The sequence below is a fragment of the Centruroides sculpturatus genome, unplaced genomic scaffold (genome assembly GCF_000671375.1).
Source record: "Centruroides sculpturatus isolate CEXI.00-Female unplaced genomic scaffold, Cexi_2.0 scaffold45, whole genome shotgun sequence".
Lineage (NCBI taxonomy): Eukaryota > Metazoa > Arthropoda > Arachnida > Scorpiones > Buthidae > Centruroides > Centruroides sculpturatus.
Genome location: NW_019384310.1, coordinates 1,351,723 through 1,376,201, shown reverse-complemented (window position 1 = coordinate 1,376,201; position 24,479 = coordinate 1,351,723). Strand labels below are relative to the sequence as shown.

The 24,479-nt window shown below is 29.2% G+C and overlaps 1 protein-coding gene across 3 annotated transcripts; it reads right to left on the bottom strand.

Moving 5' to 3' along the window:
• Positions 1-102: 102 nt before the first annotated feature.
• Positions 103-23,965, bottom strand: LOC111621518 (growth factor receptor-bound protein 14-like). 3 transcript variants are annotated; one of them, XM_023363677.1, is made up of 10 exons: positions 23,857-23,965; positions 11,570-11,645; positions 5,656-5,776; positions 4,510-4,669; positions 4,301-4,431; positions 4,124-4,213; positions 3,913-4,050; positions 3,716-3,844; positions 1,357-1,458; positions 103-1,283 (listed from the first exon to the last, which is right to left on the bottom strand). In XM_023363677.1, the coding sequence occupies exons 2-10, from the start codon at positions 11,608-11,610 to the stop codon at positions 1,167-1,169; spliced, it is 1,029 nt and encodes a 342-aa protein (XP_023219445.1). In that variant the 5' UTR covers positions 11,611-11,645; positions 23,857-23,965; the 3' UTR covers positions 103-1,166. The 3 variants fall into 3 exon arrangements, with proteins under 3 accessions (XP_023219445.1, XP_023219453.1, XP_023219461.1); XM_023363685.1 differs by lacking the exon at positions 23,857-23,965 and adding an exon at positions 15,870-18,076; XM_023363693.1 differs by lacking the exon at positions 23,857-23,965 and adding an exon at positions 14,939-15,817.
• Positions 23,966-24,479: the final 514 nt, after the last annotated feature.

Below are 24,479 nucleotides of genomic sequence, written 5' to 3'. Positions count from 1 at the left end.
TAGAAGTTTAATTAAATATTTGATTTTGTTATTGACAAACTTTGTCATTATTTAATTCGGTGCACGCTTAAAGTCCAGGCCTGGCACACTAACGCGAATCCGCGTAAAGTACCCGTTAGGGAACGGCTATTTCCGGCACACAGTAGTGTCGATAATCGTTGGAAAGTCGGAAAAATAATATAGTACTTTACAATAATACTCTGTAAATTTACCCTGTTGTAACTGTGCATCATACCCGGTTGTGCTAATGCGGTACCGGGTCTGTACTTTGTGTACTAATAAAGAATAATGTCTGTCTGTCTGTCCTGCATCTTCACCATCTCCAAGATGACTCCGACCCCAAAGGAAAATAAACTACCGATAGCCTGCTGGTTTGAGGTCCAAGGAACGAATGAAGGAAACCCCAGCAAGGGAACATCACCAAAGTTTAATCTTTTTTGTGCTGTCCTGACCACAGAAAAATGTAATCTTTTACAACCTCACGATACCAATGATTGACAAATCTCCACCTCAAGAATTTAACTTTAACAGCACGACTGCCAACTGATTGTCCTATACCATATATAATAAGTGACTGTCCTGTTTCCACAAAACAGTCACTTATTTTGGTACTACTGATTTTCAAACCCTTAACTAAAAGAAATTATTTCCTTTTAAAAGGGGAGGGGTGTGAAGGAGTCAATGTCCAAGTGTTATTGGGCATTATTTTTAGTTAGTTATTTTCTTTTCAGGGGTCTTTTTTTATTTAAGGACAAAGTCAAAAAGGCAGAGATACTAATTTTGCATCAGGGACTGATCCTGTGACACAAAATAATGTAAATTAGGGCAGTGCAGAAGGCACATCCAATACAGCCGGGTGGTGTAGCTCCTGGTGACAAATGTTGTAGACACATCTCTGAGAAGTGATTAGCGTAAGCTGTATACTTTGATTATTCTTTGTTACTTCATATATTTGTCAAATATTCAATCAGTCAACTTTTGAGGAAAAAAAAACAATAATAAAGATATTTTCATTGTGAACTGTTACTTATATGTGGTCGTTTATTAATTATTATTGCTTTTGATTTAAAAGTCCAGGCCTTGAACCCTAACATTGTGTAACCTCATTTCTTTTTGGTACGCGGTGCATTACACTATGTTATAAATTGTAATTACTAATTAATGTGCTACAGTAATTTACTTACAGATAGCATTACACCACTACCAGGTTTTGTTGAATTCCAAATATTCTCAGATAATCTAGTCTTTATTTCTTTATAATTCTCTCTCAATTTCTTCCCATACTGAAAACATATTTAAAATATTTTTTCTTATAATAAAGTAATAATTTTTAATATAATGCATAATCATTCTAACTTTTGCTAGACGTAGAGCAATGAGCCAGCATTGCCTTTCCTGTTCATTTTCACTGCAAAATTTGATGATCATTGCTCCTTCTTTCTTGCTACTACTAGTTGGCTACAAAATAATAAACACAAAGTAATAAAAATTTAATTATTATTTGACATTAAAAAATGTAACATGCTTATGTAATATGATGTATTTTTCAAAATATAAAAATTATATTCTCTGTCTTTTGACATTATTTCAAAAAGACATATGATATACATAAATAATATATGAAGCAGTGAGGTATCCTATGAGTCTGAGATTATGCTATATTTCTGCACATATAAGACACATGGGACAAAATTTGCACTATATTCTGCAAAGTAACTAAAGAAAACTATTTTTAAAAACTACTATAGTATTGAAAAAAAGTTTTTAATTTTGGCTTTTTACTTTTAATGATGGTTACTACAGAGATGTCAGTGAATAGCTAGTGTATCATTACATTTACATTGGCACAGCAGTGCAGTACCAAAATCAGCTAGCATGCTCTTCATGCCAGTTTCTTTGAGATATTCTTTTGTAAGTGAAGCAAAATATGTGTTTTAAAACTGCAAAAACAAGCAATCTTCATATATGAGCAGCATTTCTCAAACTATGGGTTGTGACCCAATATTGGGTCATGAAATGATATCTTCTGCAAAAAATACCCTTAATTCTTGTATTATTGAGATATTCTCCAAGAATGAGGAACAACAGCTAAATCTTTTAATTATCTTAATTTTATTACTAAATGACAATAATTATAAGATCATAGAATGTGTGTATATGAAATTGATTTCTCTTTTCTATTTTGAACATCATCAAAATAAATATTTTATGTAAGATAGTAATCATAAAGTTGCAATGGTTTGAATAAACAAGGAAATATTTTCAAAACTTTTAGGGTTTATTGTTATATATAACAATAAACCCTTGTTATATATAACAATAAACCCTTGTTATATATATAACAATTGTTATATATAACAATAAACCCTAAAAGTTTTGAAAATATTTCCTTGTTTATTCAAATTTATTGTTATATATAACAATAAATTTTCCTTGTTTTATAATTTATTGTTATATATAACAATAAATTATAAAAAATAAATAAGGAATGAACTTTGGCACAAGTGGATCAATAAATAATTTTTTCAGTGTGTGTGTGTACGTACAAAATGAAATTGGCAAAACCATCTTACAATCTGAAAAGTACATTTTAAAAAGGGTTCACCAAGTTTATAAAAAACCTTGTAATATTTTTCAAAGTATAACAGACTCCTGAATAATTTTGAAATAGTGCTTCACTTACAATTGTCAGTCTTTATTAAATTTTAAACTATTAAAAAATTAAAAACTGAAAATAAAGTTAGCTATTTGTTAAAAATTGAAATTTGCCAAAACCGCTCTTAATAGAAATGTACCCAATGTTACATTTCACACACAGAAGTTATCAATAATGCATAATATTATTTGGTACACTGTATATAATATACAGTTTACAAAGTTTTTAAAAAAATTTTATACTGTAAACATTTGGGTTGCAAAACCATTACAAACAATTATATTGGGTCACGCAAGCAGAAAGTAAGAGAAATGCTGTATAAGAGCATGCTTTTATATGTACAGAAATACAATAGTTATTTCTGCATGTTAAGATAATATGCATTTGATGCAAGTACAATAAAATATGTTAATTACTCAAGAAAAATTATCACAGAATCATCATATAATGAAACATTACAAAATTTCATTAAAACTGATCTTGCATCAAGATAGACAGTAGACAATCAAGCAGTTAAGGTAGCAGTCTATCGCTCTTGGGGCCTGTGATTGATTGAAGAGGGTTCAAACAACCCCAGGAATTTTTCAGGGTTCTCCATCCAAATATGTTGGACCCTTACCATCAGGCCACTGGCATTGTGGGTTTGGCTTAATCTGTAAGGGACTTGCTAAAAAAAGATCCTCTTAGTGTCTGGTCAAGAGTGAAAAGAAAAAAGGGGGTAGATGGTCATTGACTACAATATGAAAAAGCAGAAAATATAAAGAACTGCTTGATAAGAAAAAAGATATTTAACAATTGATGCCATCAATGTTTGTGGCAAAAAAATAGGCAAGTCACTTTATGGTTAAAACTTTCAGAACAATGATCTGGAGAAATTCAGATCTACTGTTGCAAGTATCTAGGAATCTGCAAGCATTAATCCCATTGGGTAGATTAATATTTTGAGAATGGATATATATTTTGATGCACAATAATAATCCAAAATTAAAAATTCATTTGAAAGAAAATTATATCATAATTTTTTTCATAAAAATATCTTTACAAAAATTCTATAATTACCTTTAAACAAAAACAATATTTTGTAGGTTGACCATTATTCTTGTCTTTGGTTGAAGTATAAATTTCATATTGCTGGATATTTTTAAATGCCCAAAGCTGTCTGGTATCTGGCATGTGACCATTTGATGTCTTAACAAAAAAAAAAAAAATTTTCCAAACAAGCAATAAAAGATATCAAAATAAATGAACAAAAGTACCTTTGACTCTGCTGAAGATATATACAAAGTACCATCTTCAACTCTGAAGAATAATTTCCTCCAGGAATGTTTGCTTGATTCTTGATACCATAACTGACTTTGAATAATTGGTACTTTATCTCCTGAATTTAACATATTCTAATATATAAAAATAAAACATGATTTAGATTAAAGAACAAAAATTAAAAATATTCCATTTCTTTGAAATTACCTGTAATGTTATTAATTTTGCTAATTCGGTTGATTCTGATAGACAGTCTACTTGACATTCTAAGTCGACCATATCCAATGGAAAAAATTGCTGCTTACAAAAATGGATGATTTATTAATAAACTAATTTTGGTTAAAAAATGAAAGTAAATTTGTGAGAAAGAAGAATGAAACTTACTTGTGGACTATTAAAAAATTCATATTTACGAAAATCTTGTTTAAAAACAAATTTATTACTATTTGTTCTATTTTCATAACTCCAACTCACATAAACTTTTAAAACTTCTTCATGGTCTTCTAAGCTTCTTTCTGTATAAATAATATTACTATCATTGTATTTTAAAAGTTTAAATTTTATAATGTTAGAATTTAATTTTTTTACTTTACCAATTCCTAAATCTGGTATATGTTCAACTAATGACCATGTATGTGATCTGCTAACATTAAACTTCAGTGATAAAAGGTGACACATATCTAAAACCCTTAAATTCTCTTCCACAACAAGTCTCTGGCAACTACCATTTTGTAAATAAAAATTCAGTGTTACCTGAATAAGAAAATAAATATGATTTTTATTAGTTAATACAAAAATAAAAAATGATGTTTAAGATTTTGTTAAATTTCTAAATTTTTAAACATGCTTTAAAGTCCAAAAATGTTTAAATAATACAAGTAAAGACATTACAAGTCTGTAAACATGTCTTATAAAATGGTTACTCAACTAGGTAATTGGATGAAGAAAAAAGCTGACAGTGCACTTTTTTGTGCACTACAAGCATCTAAACATCAGAAATAGTTGCAAAGAATGTACAAACATTCTAAAACAATTTAATGTTGATATAAAAATAGTAACAAAGAAAATGATTTAGAATGAAACTGATAAATAATACCAAAGAATGGAAAATAGTTTTCTGAAGTTTCTAGTCTACAAAAATTTAGTGATAATGAAACAAAGAAAATTACACTAAAAATTATTTATTCATAACAAAAAAGGTACTTAAAATGAGTATTGTAAATAAATGATGTCAGAATAAATAAGCATTGTTATATTCAAGTAGAATAAATATTAATAGACTGTAAATTGACTTCAAATAGACTGTAACACAAACTTCAAAAATTATAAATTATATTTCAATGTTTGTCAAATTCTGAAATAATATAGGAAAATAATTTCTTTTTTTAAAAAAAACTTTCTGCTCTAGGATTACTAAGAAGACTTTTCCATGTCTACATTGGTTTTTGGCCTGTCCACTATAGGAGAATTAAGAGATGAGGGAAACAGCTGAACAGATCTGAGCCAAATCACTCAAATTTGATCTGAATTCAAATTTGGATCCCTCAGAATGACAGGGCATGCTTTTATTCAGCCATCTAGTTATCAAAAGAAAAAGGGAGAATTAGAACAAATCATCTTATCTATGCATATATATTTTTATTTTACAGCATAATTTGCTTTGCTTTTTACACTATATTTACATAAAAACTCAAGTAGTATAAACCAAATGTATTGTCTAACATATTTGTAATTCTTACCTCTTGTGAGTTGCTTGATTCATCATCTTCACAAATAGAGAAGCTATGATCTGTATCCAACGACGAGGATGATGTTCCCAGCAGCAATCGATATGAAATATCATCTTTGCTTTCTGTACACCTGTAGAAGTTTTCAAAATTTAACTGTACAATAGAGTGTCTTAAATGAGATTATATATAAATCAGCTATAAAAGCAGTATTTGAAATAATAATGTATGAAATTTACTGACACTAAATTAAATTAAAGGTTTTCAATGATTTTACATCTATAACTATTAATGGTAAAACATGAAAATAAGAGAATTAAAAATAATAAAACATGTTTTATTCTATTGAAAATAGAATCTCAATCTAATGTTTAAATAATTTCTTGAGTTTATGAAAATAACTTAAATAACATAATCAGAAATAGCATTTGATTATCAGAATAGGAATGCAGATTAAATTGCATCTAGATCTGAGCCAAATCACTCAAAAATTTGATTTGAACTCAAATTTGGATCCCTCAGAATGACAGGACATGCTTTTATTCAGGCATTTAGCTATCAAACCTTTGGAGATGGTAATGTGCTATTACCCTCTCCTGAGATCTGGGTTCCAAATCAAAAGACATGAACAACTTCCAATTTTTGAACATGTGAGACAGACCAATGCTAAACATCACTAAATTAAATTGGCAATGGAATTTGGATATTAGAAGAAAATTGAAAGTAGACAATTTAGTGAATAACACTGAAATTAGATCAGATAAATTAAAAAGAACACCTAATTAGAATGGAGAGGGGAGAGTAACTGCTGGCTAAACTGAATATACACTTTGAGATGCATAAAGTGTCTCAAAAAGTAGGCAAAGATTAGAATAAACAGGCCAAAAGCTTACTGTTCATGATTATGACAACTTAGTTTTGATAATTTAAATAAAACAAGTTACTTTGCTCAGAAAACTATTTTTGCTTTCCTCCACTTTGGTAACTAATTATTACAATTGTAAATTAATTTTAAAATTAAATTGTCTAGCTTTAAACTAAACTTATTCAGACCAAAATAATATAATAAAATTTTGAAAATTTTACCACTCAAATATTTATCAATCATCATAATCATCTTTGCTGAATTGTAAAATAGAATAATTTGTCTTCTCATTTATGAAATTTCATCAATTTAACAAAATATTTTAAACCAATTTCTAGAAACTTTACAAAGAAAAAACTATTTGAAAGCAGAAATTAAAATTAGAAGCTGCAGGACTTATTTTTGAAATATTTTTCTTCAAAACAGGAAGAGAATAACTATTTTTCTGTTTCTATTAAAAAAATAAAATTTTAAAGAAAGGAAGAGAATAAAAAATCTTTTGTACTCATTTTACTATAATAATCAAAAATAAAATAATGGTAATTTTTTAAATATTAAATCTTCAAGAAAAGTATTAAAAAATTTTACATCTTACACTTTATAAAATTTTTTGTTTTTGTTTATTAATAAATAAAGTATTTAATGCTATAATAAACAAACTATAAACAAATTAAATTTATTAATTCTCATTTAATATTAAATATGTAAACATAAATACATTTAATTTGAAAAATTGTAAAATTTATGGTATAAAGCTTGTGGAATTGTAAAGAAATCAAATAAAATTAGATATTTAACAGGGNACACTTCTTCCAGAAGTCCATCATTACATCAATTAGTTAATCAAAATATAATAGTAATTAAAATTAAAAATACTTAAGTGATTTATCTTAAAATGATATGTGTAATTTATTCCCTTTTCATGCTATTGTGTAATATTTCGCGACACTCTTGGAGAATTAATATAAATGTGAATTAAGTTTCGTCCATACAAACTATTTCTCAAAAACAGCACTTTTTTCTTATCAATTGTATAGAAGATCATGGAAATAAAATGTAAAAAATAACTAGTTACATGCAGAGTTCTTAAGGATGAATACAAATAATTTTTTTTATTTTGTATCGTTTAATGTCACCAATATAAAAACAAAGCATTACATTTTTACAAAAGTGCTAGGTGTGATTGCAATATCCAAGTTTTATGAAAAACTACAGATGAAAAAATATATAATTTTATATGAAATCATATCTTTGCTTCTACTATTTCTGACACTAGATTATTGTCAATTTTTAAAGCAGACATTGAATCATCTGCTTTGATACATGTAGTCTTGTTCCATTTTACTTTTTCCAATTTTTAAATCAAATTATGTAATAAAATATTAAATCTATTATTTAACATATGTTAGGATTTAAAGACACATACACACAAGCAAATTCATTTATGGAAAAAGTATGATTGTAAAAAACCTCAACTGACTGCCACATGGCATTAATATCATTTTACTTCCTAATTTGTTTCACATTAATCTTGCTACTAGTTACTAATACCTCACTGAACAACAAAGGCAGCAGATATTCAAACATTATTATTCAATTAATTTTGACAATTCTTAAAATTTTTATAAATATTGCCAACTTGTTAGTTTTAAAAGTCAAATAAAACTAATTTAGCTCAAGTACTGTTTATGAAAGCTTAAATGTTTCAAAACAGCATCATGAAAATTTATAAAATATTTATGAAAACAAAAACAATAACTGCTTAGTTATGGAACTGAACAGTTTATATTATATATACCATATTTACTTGCATATAAGACAATGTTTATTCATTTTTCACTATTTCAAAAACTTAGGCCATCCTATATGTGCGAATGAAGGATTCTTTGAATCATTCTTGTGTATTGTCAGGAGTAAAGATGAATAGCAATATGAAAAGCAAAGCTTTTGAATTGAATTCCAAATTGAAATTGCAAAATCATACGGGAGCCCGATATAAGATTTAATCCATTTCCATGTGAAAACGAATGATTATTTGGAAACCTGAATTTGGAGAAACTCATAAGTGTAATCGACAAAGAGGGAATTCGATCATTAAGAATTGGCAAAAAAGTTCTCGATTGTCCAGCTTTACACGAACAAATTGTGTTGTTGATTTTATAAGATTTTTCCTTAAAGTTTAAAATGCCAGTAATTTTTTGCAGGACAATGTGTGCATTTACGTGCATTTGATATTTTATTTGTGATTAAACAAAATAAAATTAGATTAATACGCCTCAACATTCTTGGTTTATTATAATATAAATTTTCCGTCTACTAGCACGTAATTTCTATTATCAGGACTTATTAGACTGGCTTTACAGATACTGAGGCAAAGTTTCACAGATCAGAAATTTGTTTTATTTAATATACCTGTTCCTCGTATATTAAATAAAATCCATGTGATTGTTAAGTGGTTAATCCATATAATCCAAGTTCTCTCTCTTCTTTTATTCTACCCTGTATTGCCATATTTGGTAGTTGTTTGGTTTCATTTTTGTTATATGACTGAACCACAATAATTTAAAACTGAATTAAATATAAACAAAAATATAAATTTATAGAAAGCTTAAAATATATTTGATATACAATTTTTAAACTAAGAATATTTAATTACTTTTCTATATAAATTTTAAAAACAACAACAAATAATACCAGTTGGAATGGAAGCTAAAGAATCCAACCTACTGAATAATACTTATTTAATCATTGAAAATTATTCCTAATATTTATTTATTACAAACTTATATTTAGAGTTATTATTTTATTGAAGAAAGCAATATAAAAAGAAATTGCACATTAAATTTTATATCTGTACTAATTACTTCTTCCACAACTACATTTTTAAATGGGATAAAGTGGAGTTCCATTTATGTAAGTAAAATTAATTACTTTTGTCTACGACCATTTTACGATCTAATATAGTTATACGTAACTGCTACAATTCATAAATTATTATCGTCAGTTATTAAAATATTTTTATAAATAGATCCAGTAGTAAAAAATATTGGGATAACTTCCAAGTTTCTCTGCACATTCATCATATTTAAAACAACTTAAAAAATTACTGAAAGTATCAAGTAAGAAGTTTGAAAAATTTTGATATTACCAACACATCATTAGTAACATTTTTCTTCCTAATTTGTTTTTCATTAATCTTGGCCTTGGTTACTTTTAGCAGTAATTTTGAAAATAATTTTAGAAATTAAAAAGATGAATATATATTGAATCATTATTATTCAATTTCTACCATTTCGTTGAAATATTAATACGTTGCATTAAAATCAAATGGAGAAAATTTGTGTCTATTGCAGTGCTTATCAAACTAATTTAAATATATATCATTCAACAAAGTACATCATTTATATTTAAAATTATATTAACACACCACTTCTTACATGGATTTTGATTTACCAAAAATCATTTTTGTCTTCCTATAAACTGAGAGATTGATTCAAATTTTATTAATACTAAAAAATATTAGATTACATTTGTGATTTTTTTCTGCAACAGCTGTTTAAATATGGCTAACATCAGTAGGCAAATATTCAGCTGTACGTGACAGCATATGGCAGCAATTAAAACTACATAAAAATCTTTTAGCTTTAAAAACACTTTTTTAAATTGCTTATATCATCAATTTTTTATTCAACATCTATAAATGACAAATATTGAACAAATCTACATCTATTTTTACAATATCGTCAACTATGACATTTCGTTTAATATAAATTTCAAATAGCTATAGTCCAATCTCGCGTCAATCTTAAATTTTAAATATTTTACAAAATTTTGCCGTAAACATATTAAAAATTAAAGCAGTTTCAAAAGATCTGACGATAATAAAAATAAATTTGTTATAAGTATAATTGACATCTACAGAAAGAAAAATGCATCGCTTTCAAGGCTGCCCAAAGAGTCTACTATCTTAAAACCTACCTAAAGAATGTACTACTCGTCACTACAGGCCTGTCTTAATTAAGAATGTACTATCAAGAAGGTCTAAACATAATATATTCTTTTTTTTTTTTTTTTAACTTAAAGAACTATTGTTATTATTTAAAACTTAAAATAATAAACACTTCTTCCAGAAGTCATATTTTATTTTGACTATAAAGCCAGATTGAAAGAGAATGCCTATTATTAAAAGAAAGGACAGGATAACCCTTAATCATACTTAATTTACATCATACGAAATTAATTATCTCCTTATCATAGGATAATCTAAAACTATTATATTATTAGATGCTACTTAAGTACTATCAATTGATCCGTTACTAAAAGCTTAAAAATCTCAGTAAATTTATAAATTCATACAAATATATAATCTCGAAGTCGCCGGAAATTTGGATGGTCCCATACGACGACAATGTTTGGCGTTCGGACACCAAACATTTCTTGCAGATAAATTATTTTAGCGGTTCGTCCAGACGAGAAAGAAAGCCGAAAACTTCACCCGTAGGCATCTCGGGGGCCACGTCCGGCGAAGGACCGCCCGTACGGGTGCGGTTCCGTCGACTTTTTCGTTCCCGCCGAGGCGCTCTACGGCTCTCTCCCGGTCCCTATCGCGTCCGTCCGTCCCAGATCCGTGCCGCCGCCGGCACTTATTATTTAAATATTTGTAGAGCTCAGTTACTCGGTAATTAGACCGCAACGTTCCCAAAGACATTATATAAAATTGATATATTTCTGCAGTTTAATTTAATATTTGAAATTTTCTTCTCAATTAGGACGTTTGCTCCGGCCTGGCAAGCACAAGATAAATTTTAACGGCGGCAAACAAAAAACTCAAGCGGCGTACAATACACGTACAGTACATTTAATTATTCTCAAAGTCTGTATTTAAATTTATTTATATAAATTTTAAATATTTAGAAAACCGCGAAAACCACCTTTTAAAAGTGGAAAAATTGCAAAATTTGCCTGGTATTGGAAGTGTGAAATACGGAACTCTGTCAATGAGTGGTTACACGCTTTAAAAATGGAAGAAGACGAGTGACTAAACAAAGAGAAAGTACTTACGTTGTACCGAGAATACTCTGAGGTAACTGTAAACAGCTCATGGCTTTCCACTTGGCTTTTTCGTCTCACTTCCCGACTGAAAACCAAAGATAAGCAACTGATTATTTAACACAGGCAAGATCAATTCGCGCGCGCCACATCAATTCACTCCCACGTTCGATTCCGTCACACGGGCACATGCGCCAAACACTTTCACACATTCGCTTTCTGTTTCGCTAACGTTTACGCGCCTCGACTCGAAAATGAGGTAAGAGTAATTTACGCATAAATTTAAGCTTTTTAACTGATTATAATAATAATAAAGCTGGTCTTAAGAAATATTAAATCGTCTTTATTTAGTCTAAAGGATTATTTTATTTAAAAATTAATTAATTAAATTACGGTCCGTAATTTAATTAATTAATTTACGGATCCGCTGGCACCCCTTTGCGGAGTAACCGCGTTTAGAGCGAAAGTTTCGTCCTTTTTTTACGATAAACGAAATTAATTTGTAGCCCGTTTGGTTAAAATATAAAAAGTTAAGACAATGCGCCGTATTTCAGGCCATTTCGATAAGCAAAAAAGTAGTGTGAAAAATGTGATTGCAGTCGAGTTTTTGTTAATTTGGCTAAGAATAAAAATAAAGATACATATTTATCTAATTCAAACTTGTTTATAATACATCTGATACAAGTACAACGAATGTATTTTGCGACAAACTTCCTTTCTTTAATAACCTATTCAACTACGAGAAAAATGTTTCCACCTATAAACACGATGCCGAGTTAAATCGAGAACGGGTAATTGGTTGGCTTTTTATAGTTTAATGAGAAAGGAAAACTACAAATTTAAAAGAAAATATATATTATTTAAATAACGAGCGCACCATTTTCCTGTTAGGTTCGAGTTATTAAGTACTCGACAATTTCCTTTACAAAAATAGCTTAACTTTCAAATAGAACACCGACAACGTAATAAAAATTCCATGCAAATTATGCACTTTTAACGGCTACTTTTGCGGATTGTAATGTTTTCTCTCGCGGGAGCTTAATTCTTTTTTCTCGGAAAGGTTTTCTTCCTCTAAAGACACCTCCGTAGGAAAATGAAGGTTTTGAGATCCTTTTCTTTCTGCCTTACCAATCTTTAGAGACGTGCCGGAGTATGGCAGGCGCAACATCCTAGGGTACCGTAAGCTGCCTTCTTTTATCTGAACAAATTTCAATTTTTTTTCATTTTTCTAAGCATTATATTCCGTATTGACAACTGAAAATTCCGGATGAACTTTCGCCATGTACGGTATCGAAATCGTTATTCGCAGCATTTTTTTATCAACCGAGATACAATCTAATGCCTGGAGACTTTGCGGTAATTGTATTTTAAAACTGCGAGAAACTTACGCTTATAACGTTACGGGCGGTAACGTTATAAGCGTAAATACGTGTTAATAAATTATATAAAAATTACGAAACTGGAAAGGTAATTTTATAAAATTGGCAAAAATCGAATTATTATAACTTGGATTTCCTTACATGGCGGCAACCGAAAGGGTATAGTTTATCATTACGTAAGCTGGAGTTTCCGGTTGAAAACTTGGACATTTTAAGTTTAAACAAATTTTAGTCGTCGTTCTTATAATATGCAACAAAATCTAAATTATTTCATATTTTTGTATTCGAACGCATAAAATCATAGGAGAAAAAGGAGAAATTAAAAATACGTTAAGCAATCTAAGTGCGAAACCTGTTATCATATTCTATTAATAGGTCTACTGACAAATTAAAGCATTCGGTTGCAACACGATGCCGTCACGACGATCAATACCACAAAAATTTGCACCGTAAATTAATTTCGTACTCACTAATGGCTATTAGATTCGTGTATATTGCCTACGGTTTTATCAAATTATAACATCTTTCTCTTATAAATATCTTATTAAAGTAACGGTATAGAGCGAGATAAATTCATTTTAACGGGCTAAAATTGCATTTCAATGCGGATAAATCGATTTTTATTTTAATTTACGACGACGTAATCTCGTACGCCACCGACTAAATCCTAGAAGAGACGAATAAATCCATAAATAATCCAATAAAATATTCTTGATTTAATAATAAAGTAAACAAAATAAATCTGTTTACTTCTTCTGTAGCGTGTTTATCGCATTGCAAAAGTAGGACTAGGTCTAATTCACGATTCGACGCTTAAACTAGAATTTATAAGGCCGGTCGAGGAATAGAAAATACAAATACAGCCCTATAAATATTTAAAAATTTAAATGATTAGACATTTTTAATTATTTAAGGAAATTATGGTAAAATAATCGGAAAAGTTTAGTAGTTTTCAGTTAAGTAGCATATACTGGATTATTTATTTAATAACTTCTTTTAAAATTATCGTAAATTACTATTTTAAAAAATGCCACAAACGTCGAAACGAAGCTTCGAAAACGTTTCGACGATCATATTTTCTCGGGAACTTTCATTTTTCTAACAGAGAATTCGCCCATTTACCACGCATTTTAACGTTTATTAAACATAAATAACTTAATATTTAGAAATTTATCGTCGTAAGGCCCAATTTACATAATACAAATATAAGTCAACTTTTTTAGCATAAGTATACATAAGCTTATCGTGTAAACTTAATTATTTTCATCGTTACGTTGCGAAAACTAGAATTAATCGCGTTTATAATCCCTATCACGTGTCAAAATGGAGTAATTTTAGAAATATTAATTCCATTTTAAGGATTCACTCGGAAAGTAAACAAGTAATTTGCAGGATTTATATATAGGCCTAACTGATGAAGTAAATATGTAAATCATCATCAATTTGGATGCCAACATTGGCAAAATTATAGAATTTATAGCGTAAATAAATTCGTTCAGCCCATCTTTCCTATTTTTTCGGGTCAAAGTAGGATAATAGATTTGGCCTTTGTTCAAGAAGGAAAGACATTTAATGTCAGATGATGAAATGAATATGAAAAAACAATTATTTTCCGACTTGTGGTTTTGTTTTAGTTACCATCCAAATGCATTTTTCTAACACAAACATCGCATATTAATCAATAGAAAAATGGAATTTTCTACCTTCCAAACGAGTTACTCGATTCCACCTCTTTAATTATAGGTTTTGCTTTAGAAGGAGGTCAAATTCTCGAGACCCTCATCCTACGACTAATCCACAAAACAAGGACACTTTCCCGGTAACGTTATAACTAAAATATGACTAGTAACGAGCGTGTTAAAAAGTTCTAACTTCGAGAATAAACTATGAATAATGGCACCGATCCAAAAATCGAAAGCTAAGAAGTCATTATCTTAAGAATTTATCGGTTGAAATTTTGACAATTGTGCCTTACCAAGGCTCTTAAACTCTTATCACTCACATTCCGAAACGGATACTGATCTTCCCATCTTCGATGAATAAGCGCAGTATTATTTAAAAAAAAAAATTTTAATCATCGTCATCTCGGGGACACGAAACTTTTGTTGTGGTTAGACATACGTAGACACTCGAAAGCAGCCATGCTTAGCTTGGATACGACCCAATCGTTGCACCTGACACTGTTTGGCCTCTTGCCAGTTATAAGGAATGCCTTCTAAAAGTTCAAAAAAAGAATAATTCTTTGAAATATCCTCTTCCTCGAAATTATGCGGTGGCTTTTTATGAATAAATTACCAGCGCGCTTACCAAAATACAATCGTTCTCTTAAGAATTTATGATATTTCTACTCGTTTATCATCATCAAACGAAGGGCGATCGATAAGGTTTCGACTGGTTAACGTAACAAATATCACGAAATTCATTCCTACTTCGTTAAATGTATACGCGTAAATGTACACGTGAAGGCGGAAATATCAAATAATCTAAATTTATAGAAACACGACTGTAAAAATCGAGAAACACGCAACAAAACAACACTTCTATTGATTTCCCCCTTCATTTTCAAAGAAAATAAGAAAATTAAACACGTGAGAAAAAATTCCCTCCCGTATTTTTATAACTGTTATTTATCGATTTTTTTTAAAATATACTTTTAAGTTGCTGACATAATTGTGCAATAATAATTAAAAAAGGTAGTGTTTTTGCTGTTTGCGAGCTACAGAAATGACCCAATTTTCGGATATTATATAAAATAAATCCCTGTTTTATGCTCGGTGCAACGGTAAAAAATTCAATTTGCAACATCAAACGAGCGTCACACGTAAAAAAAAAATTAGTTAATAAAGTGCATAAAATGCTAAAGACGGGATGACACATTTGCGTAACACGAGATCGATACGTAATTGGTTTATTATGTATTGAAATTGACTTACCCCAATATGCAACGTTACTTTTTTAAAAATCCATGACAATAACACGTCAAGCGGACGACCTGTCACAACTTTAACAAGTAAACAACGTCAACAACACAAGAGGCGACACACAACGAGACCCGGATGTGGATCTACTCCATTCCTACGACATAGGTAAGTACAGGAGAGTAGGTGTGTCCCCTCTAAACATCGATTTTACACAGCTCGACCGGATAACAATTTTGATTTATCTGCATGCTTTTTTTTCTATTATTTTCTTTTTATTCTTCTTCCATTATCAATAGCACGAGTTGTTTACGGGTTATCCACGTGAAAACAATTCGTGCACATCTTTAAACACGATAATTATGGTGGCATTTGTTTTTAGTCGGACAAAACAATGCTGAGAAACGAGTACAAAATGGGTAATGGATAAGAAATATGCACGATACGTACAAAAATGTACACAAAAAGGGTAAGAAATGTGCAATTGGGTGTAAAAAGGGCACGAAATGAGTAATGGATAAGGAATATGCACAATGTACACAAAAAATAAAAGAAGTGTACACTAAAACGTACAGCAGCGGTATTTCAAAATTGTTATTGCGTAGATGTGGAAAACAGATGCTGTAAAGGAGGAAGTAATATCGTGACGTCGTGTTAATTTTCTTTTAATGGAAACGTGGCATTTTATATACATGTATTTTTCCTACCCTCTTTGGCATTTCTATAAATTTTGGAGCAGTTTCCAGTCCTTGTTTTCATCCGGTTCACTTATTTATTTTGAAACGAAGAAGATAAAAATCTGGTGTTTGAATTACAAAAATATGAAACGTGTACCGGCAACATTTCCTTATTAAGAAGCGAAGCTAAATATCACACAGCGAACCAGAATAAACATAATAACAAAATGGCGTAGGCTAATGCATTTATATATATAAGGAGCAATTTAAATGCTTTCTTGTTAAGATAAGGAAAATTTATTTTTTTAATGGTGTTTTGAATCATCTGTATTGTTTCTCAAGATAAAACCGGGCGGTTGTCACGTGACAAAAATCGATGACGTCAATAATTCATCTTGTTTACGTAACCATACAGTGAAAGTTTTATTCGGCGTTATTCTTCCTCCCCGCGAGTAATGATAATAAAACGAGGGAATTTGGGATGTTTTACGTGAGAAGGAGTTAAAAATACTCAAAAAATTATTTAAATATACACATTTATACGTACTGGGACCCGTTGGGGATGGAAAAAGGCCCCAGTGTATGAAAAAATGAATTAATAAAGGCATTTTTTAATACACCCGAAATGCAACGGAATTGTTACTTTGTAACGAATGTTTTGAGGCCCCGGTAAACGATTCAGCTGGCTCCCTATTACTAGGACCGGTGCCGGATTGCCCACTAGGCACGTGAGGCACACGCCTAGGGGCCCCGAAATTGGAAAAATAAATCAATTTTATCTCATAATTTATAAATAGTTGTATAGCTACAATTAGGCGCAATTAGTTTATGACTAAAATTATGCAGAGGGCCTACACTTACTATTCGGATTGATTTGAATCCAGTAAAGAAATTAATTATAGACAAAATGTGGTTTATCCTTATTCTTAACGATGATTCCGCAATGTTAAAATTTCTGGTCATCGGGTTTAACTAAGCCAAGTGTCGTTATTCGTTCAGATCAACGAACTCGTGACTTGTTTATGTCTGACTTCTAACTTGATAACTAATTCAGGTATATCCAAAAGATATAAACAACTTTATTTGTGGTATACCACGGATAACCAGCAATAACTCTACCTGATTTTCCTTTTTTTTTTCATCCGCAATGCTTGAATTTTTAATGATTTTATTCCGTTATATCGAGAGCTTTTACCATTTTTTCAATAAGTAAAGTGGCATTAACTATTTAGCAATCTTCTAATTGATTAAGCAATGCTTTTTTATCTTTAATTTAATTCATAAACTAGCCTCAAAATCAATTTATTCGCTAAATTTAGGTCCATATCCGGTTAAATTTTATGATTTGGATCCTTATTAGCGGTTTATTAACCTACATAATCCGCGTAAAGTTGTCTTTAAGCTATTTTTACGCATAATTTATGGTCTTAATCCGTAAATTATATTTCAAAATCAATTTATGCTTAGATCTGTCTTAAATTTATGTATAAATTCAATTAAGTTTTATGATTTTGAGTATGTGTTTGTTAACTTCTCAACCTTTATCATAAGTGATTTCATTTATAATACATTTCGCACGCATCTAAGCGATCGCGATCTACCGGTTGAGGGATACTAAATTTACATATCTTTTTAAATTACTTCTTTATACGGTTTCCTCTTGTAAAACTTTAAAGAATTTTCGATCCGCGTTTCGACTGGAAGATTTTATTTTTAGATTACCGAGACATTTAAATTTTAAACAACATTCATTCTATTTACAGACTACACTAGGAAAAATCTTTCATTTAGTAAGGTTAAAAGTCAAGAAAATACATAAAAGATTTGTTAATATTTACAGCTCGAAAATTAACCTCAGGCTAATTACACGAGGTAAACATCGTTTTCATTAGCAATTTATTAAAAGGATAGAAAATCTGATAAACTTATATTGCTAGGAAGAAATTAATTATCTTACATAGTAGCCAAATAACATTAAAAACATGGCTTACAACTATAAAAACATTAAATATTTTGCATCCATTCTTACATTTGCTACTAGAAATTTATAATTATCAATTCGGTTGCATGATTAATTAGATATAATTAATTGATAATGAAATGTGACATTGCTTAATGTTAATTAACAACTTTAAAATCAATTTACTGAAAATATTTGCCATTCAAATCTGTTTCCTACATCAATCGATGAATATCTGATACATCCTATACATACGCAGTACCTGAAATCGTGTACATTTATGAGATTTGTATACGTTTGAATAGAATTTAATCACAAATCTTCAATTTTTATTAAAATATTCATTCATTTTGTAATTAAATAAGTCTTTAATGGTATAATTTGTTCACATTTAGCACAAACACACAACATGTTGCCTTTTAAATTACTTTGTTTCGGAACTTAGACATTGAAATTTGGGTTAGGCTGTGCTACGTCAATCATATGCGAATATTACTGGAGGGTATGCATAAAGCATAATACGTTATCCTTGTATTTTTTTTTAATTATCTAAAAACATGTTTAACAAATGCATTCTATGATAATTTACTATAAATACTTGACAGTAAAACCTGAAATAAATGGTTTTTTCCCTTCTTCTAGACAGATCATCATCTAAAAACTGAGAGATTGAAGAGACTTTTATTAAATTTTAGTTCTAAGATGGTTCATTTTTGTTACTTATAATCCATAAACTTATGACCTTAAGTTATAACATATAAAAGGCCCTTTCCTTGCACTAAATAATGACAAATTTAAAAGCACGACGCCCTAACTAATTTGTTTATTTTGTTTTATAAAAATTACTTAAAATAATTTTTAAAAAATTAAATGTTTCTTGGCTTATATTTTCTAATAAGAAACAGTAAATAAAGTTTTAAATTTTATAAAATTTAGTTAAAATCATTAGGATTAATTGTGACAGTTTGGTGTTGATAAGATTAACAAGTAATTATTTAACAAAACTCCCTATTAGTTTCTAATCCACAAATTAATTTACTTGTTTATCTATAAGAATTGATTTCTTAATTAAAATTAATGATAAAACCGTACAAAATGATTAGAAATATTTTAATTACTTTTCGTTAAATTACAATTAGCAACGAAGAGCATTAAATAAATAAAGTTTTCATTTGTATTTAATGTAAAGTATTTATTAAAAACATTCTGGAGCTAATTTTACTGCAATACACAAGTTGGAGTACAAATTTTAACCCTTAAAAATCATATAAAGATAAGAAATTATCAGGGTTTGAGCGTAAAGAGTATATTTTTTAACAAAATAATTTGATCTAGATGTAATGGATTGTACAAATAACCACTTTTAAGGAGTACACTACAATATCCCAATTAACTATAATGCAATTCGGTATAGGCTAACAATACGGCACAGATTGCAGTAGGTATTTTATCCATTAAAAACCATATAGATAAAAAATCTATGAAGATAAAAAGTTTTCAAGATTTGAGTAGATAAAATATATATTTTTTAACAAAATAATTTGCTTTGGATAAAGTGAATTGTGCAAAAAAAATCATTTGCGTATATGTTACAATACAGTACAAAATCCTCATTAAATACAGTACAATACGCTGTATATACCGCGATAATTTTGCCTTTAAATATCACGTAAACGTAAGAGATTATCAAGGTTTTAGCAAATGAAATCAATTTTTTTTTAATTAATGTAATGAATTGTACAAAGAAATAATTTTTAAGGGATTTAATACAATAGTCCCGTCAAATACAACGCAGTATGTACTACAGTATATGTGTTATCATTTAAAAACTATATAAAGATAATTTTTATCAAGAATTTTAGCTAATAAAATAAACTTTTTAACAAAATAATTTGTTCTAGATATGGCGAATTGTACGAAGAAATTATTTATAGAAAAATGTGAAAGGGGAAACCCTATTAAAGTGTCGCAATAAAGACGAGTACTTCGTCAAATGTTTACTTCTATAATCTTTTAAATGCGTGAAGACAAACATCTGTCCTAATGTTAAACGAAGGACTTTACCCGAAGCAAATATTGGCTATTAATTTATTTTAATGAAGCGTACTTCCTAGAAAATAAATGACTGAATAATGGCAGATATTCAATAGCTCGTATGTGCCAAATTTCAATGACTCATCTACAGTATTACCTTATTGCATCTAATTCTTAGACGTTTTTTTAATTTTTATTTAATTTTAACTATACTTTTTCCAATCTCAACCTCCTTTCAAGAATCCCCCGTAGTGGCCACATTCGTGATTCTTCGTTAAAAATACGTAAATGTTTTAAATGATTTTAAGTCAATTAACATAATCGCTTACCAGGAAAAAGTCTTGGGGTTTTTATAAGCAAAGTCTCTGCGTATGGCGCAAGAAATTAAAAGATTTTAAAATTATTTTGTAATTGTATACGATCACTGGCGCTGATTTTTAATGCTACGATCATAAATTGAAGCAACTTTTGTAATTAGCAAGATGGTGGATACCGTAGACGTACAGTACTTTCAGTATGGCGAATCGAGTTACATACAGAACGTGATACAATCGGGATCGTTGCTTAATGCGAAATATTTCACAGTAAAAACCAATATCCCCGTATTGTTTTCCCCACATATATTATTTTTTCCGACATCGGATTACTTAAATGTCTGAATTGATTAAATTTCGTTCCACCGCCGTCTAAACGTGGACGGTTCTAGCAATAAATTTCACCGAATTTTTCGCGACAAATTCGATTATATTTTTATAATAAATGCATAAAAGTAGATAAATTTTATGCTAAAAACATTTTAAAATCATTTTATATAAGAATAAATCAATATTTTAAATTGCAAAGTCATAAATTTCGACACGGATAAGACCGTTTTGAAACATTTCTCAAGTTTAAACTGTAATTTCTATAATTGAAAAGCGATAAAATCGCGATTGATTTATTTAAAAATTATTATTTTTAATTAAAAAGGAATCGAATAATAAAATATTTAACAATCACACGGCAAAGTTTTGCAATAATAAAGATAAGATTTCTTGAAATATGATGAAAGTAATAGAAAATGTTACCGTTGCGCGTGTTTGGATAGCACTTTCTTTTGTTTATTTTACAGCTAACAAACAATGTTTCCAGTTCTTAATGAATTTTTTAGTGTTGCGCTAAAAAATTTTACCGCGGGGATCCAGCGTTTAGTCTAATTTTCTTTCTTTTTTTCGAATATCAAAAACATTTATGAGTTTTTCCTGTATAAAAAACAATTTCCCGCTTTTCTAGAATAAAATCCAATATAAAAACACAAATTTAAATGTTTAAAAATGTGATTTAAAATAAACAACCACGATTTTATTTTTGTATAGAAAAGTGGGGAATTGTCTAAATATATTCTCGTTAAAAATATATTTTCTTTATCATAATATGAAAACAAATTTATTAGTTTTAAGTGTTTCTTTAGAAAAATATCCTTTTAATTCTTCATACAACGGACAACCTTGAGCCAGTCGCGTTAGATAATGACAAGTTTTAATGACGTCGGCAACTTAAAATTTACTCTGATATTAGAAAATGTAGTTTTAATTTATCATTTTTTCATATTTTTATAAATATTTATGCAATTTTATGAAGCTTGCATTCCACTAATTTCAAAATCCCCAGTTTTTATGTCACGGTCGAGCACGGAGGAATGGTCACGCTTACAAATCAATAAAGGATTACTAAGTTTAAAATGAATGATTTTAACGTATAAAATAACACGATATTTAAAAGCTGATTCGTATTTGATAGCGTTAAAAGAATAATTCATACGTTCGTTCTTTTAGGAACCACTGTTAAGCAAATGTTATCTTTATCAGCAGGCTATACTGTATTTACGTAACTTTTTTTTATGACGTTAAAACATTGCAATCTTACAGATTTATTTATTTAAAAAAATTTTAAAAATCCTTCAATCTATTAATACTTTGATTTCTTTGAATTTCTGATAAATTCTGAAATTGTTACTTTAACGATGTCGATGACGCAAAAATCTTGAAATGGCGGCTATTTTTTTAAACCAAATGTAGATATTTTAATCGTTTCTCCAGTAAAATTAATTATTACAATGCTTTTTTTTCAATTATAAATAAATTTTCGCCGATAAAAGTACAAAAGTTATCGATTAATTCACATCTTAATAAAATAAATCGCGACTTTTTTCAGAATATTTTGATTTTCATCAAATAAAAGTCGAAAAATTAAAATTTTACGCATCATTTTATTTAATTTATTTCGAGGACTTCAAACAACGGTTCTCGACAAGAGCGACAGACGATTTTAATGGTCGGTTGGCACTCCTTCGCCAGAAAAGTATTTTAAAAAAGAAATTTAAATATTTTTCGAATGAATATTACGAGGAAATTATCGAAAAGACAAGTTTCGGCGATTTTTTTTATGTCTGGCGGCGGCTGGTAAACGTTATTAAGTTAGATAAAGAAGTTTTAAAAGTGGAAGCAAAGTTGTTATTCTCTTACAGAAGGTCACTCACTATACGTGACCGGTGCAGAGTTTCATTGATAGCGGAAATTCCATTACTGCAAATGCATGGCCGTTTGTCAATCTCTTAAGCTTTAAACGAATGAATGACGAATGATCTTTCTCGCGACGTCTGACTTCCTTAAATTTATTCCTACTTTACTATAACAATGACCTCTGTATTGAATAAACAAACACGAATCAATTCTATAGCGGCGCATTGTTTTATATCATTCGTTCGCGAATTCAAAACTTGTTTATAAAATACCTCTTTTATACCAAATAAAACTTTATTTACCTAATTTCCAAACAAGGACACAAAACTATTGTTTGAAATATAAAAACTTACAGCGCCTAGTTTCGTAATTAATCAACCTAAAAGTGTCACATTACCAGGCAAATGGAGGATTAGCTTTACGTTTAATTCGAAAAATAAAAAAGAAAATAAAACGGAAATTATTTTCTATAAAGTTTTATTTTGTTTTTTAAGTCTGCAAAATGAGTCGAAAGGAATTTTAAAAACGAAAGAAACTAATTCAAATGATAATTAAAATAGCCATTTCGTTTCAAATGACTGATCGCCGAATTAAAATATTCGCTAATGTGTAAATTTTTATTTTTAATTAAATTTTTCCACGTTTATCTTAATTTAAAATTTAAGCTTTTTTTCAAACAATATTTTAATAATTACTTATTGGCAACACGAGCAAAATTAATAAACATAAGAATATGGAAGAATATTTTAAAAGCATAACTGATTTATTAATAAGATTATTTTATAAAAATTCTATTTAATTATAATCGAAATAATATGAAGAAATTTTACCTATTTGTTGCCATCCATCTGCAGAAGACACTGAACGATTACTGGCAAAATTGACAATTCAGATAAAAGAGTCCTCTAGCGACGCAACCGTTGCTAGGGTAATCCCATTTATCGAGCGGGTGGAGCGGGCAGCGGTTGGCAAAGATGCGCGACCGACTCCACGTTGTAAACACGTTAATGTCGGGTTATTTTATTTATAGAGAATTAAATATATTATTTACAGTTCTAATTTGTAACTCGCTTAAGTTTCGTACAAAAATAAAATAAACACACGAAACAACGTTTGAAAGATTAATTGCCTTAAGTGCAGACACCAGTAAAAAAATATATGTACTCGCCGTGGTTATAAATGAAAGGTTTCGCTCGAGTGAAAGTTAATAAAAAATAATAAGAACAATAAAATTAATAAAATCATCACATTCGTCCGAATGCATTCCACACGAGATTCGAATAATATAAGCGTTACGTGAGGGGATTTCCAAGCAATTCGTCACAATGACTCACAAACGGCAATTTCTCTCCTTAACCATCACCGTTAAAATTTGAAAAAATTTATATTTTAAAAGATAGACAATCCGCACAAAGGTTTTCTAAGAATAAAGTAAAAAATTGTTTATTTTTTT

Bases quoted from the DNA above. Each gene is read 5' to 3' on its own strand.
- LOC111621518 (XM_023363677.1), bottom strand. From the start codon at position 11,610: ATGAGCTGTTTACAGTTACCTCAGAGTATTCTCGGTACAAC. The intron at 4,051-4,123 runs GTAATTTCAAAG...TTTATATATTAG, and splicing joins CAAAATTAATAACATTACAG to AATATGTTAAATTCAGGAGA. The intron at 3,845-3,912 runs GTACTTTTGTTC...TTTTTTGTTAAG, and splicing joins TATCTTCAGCAGAGTCAAAG to ACATCAAATGGTCACATGCC.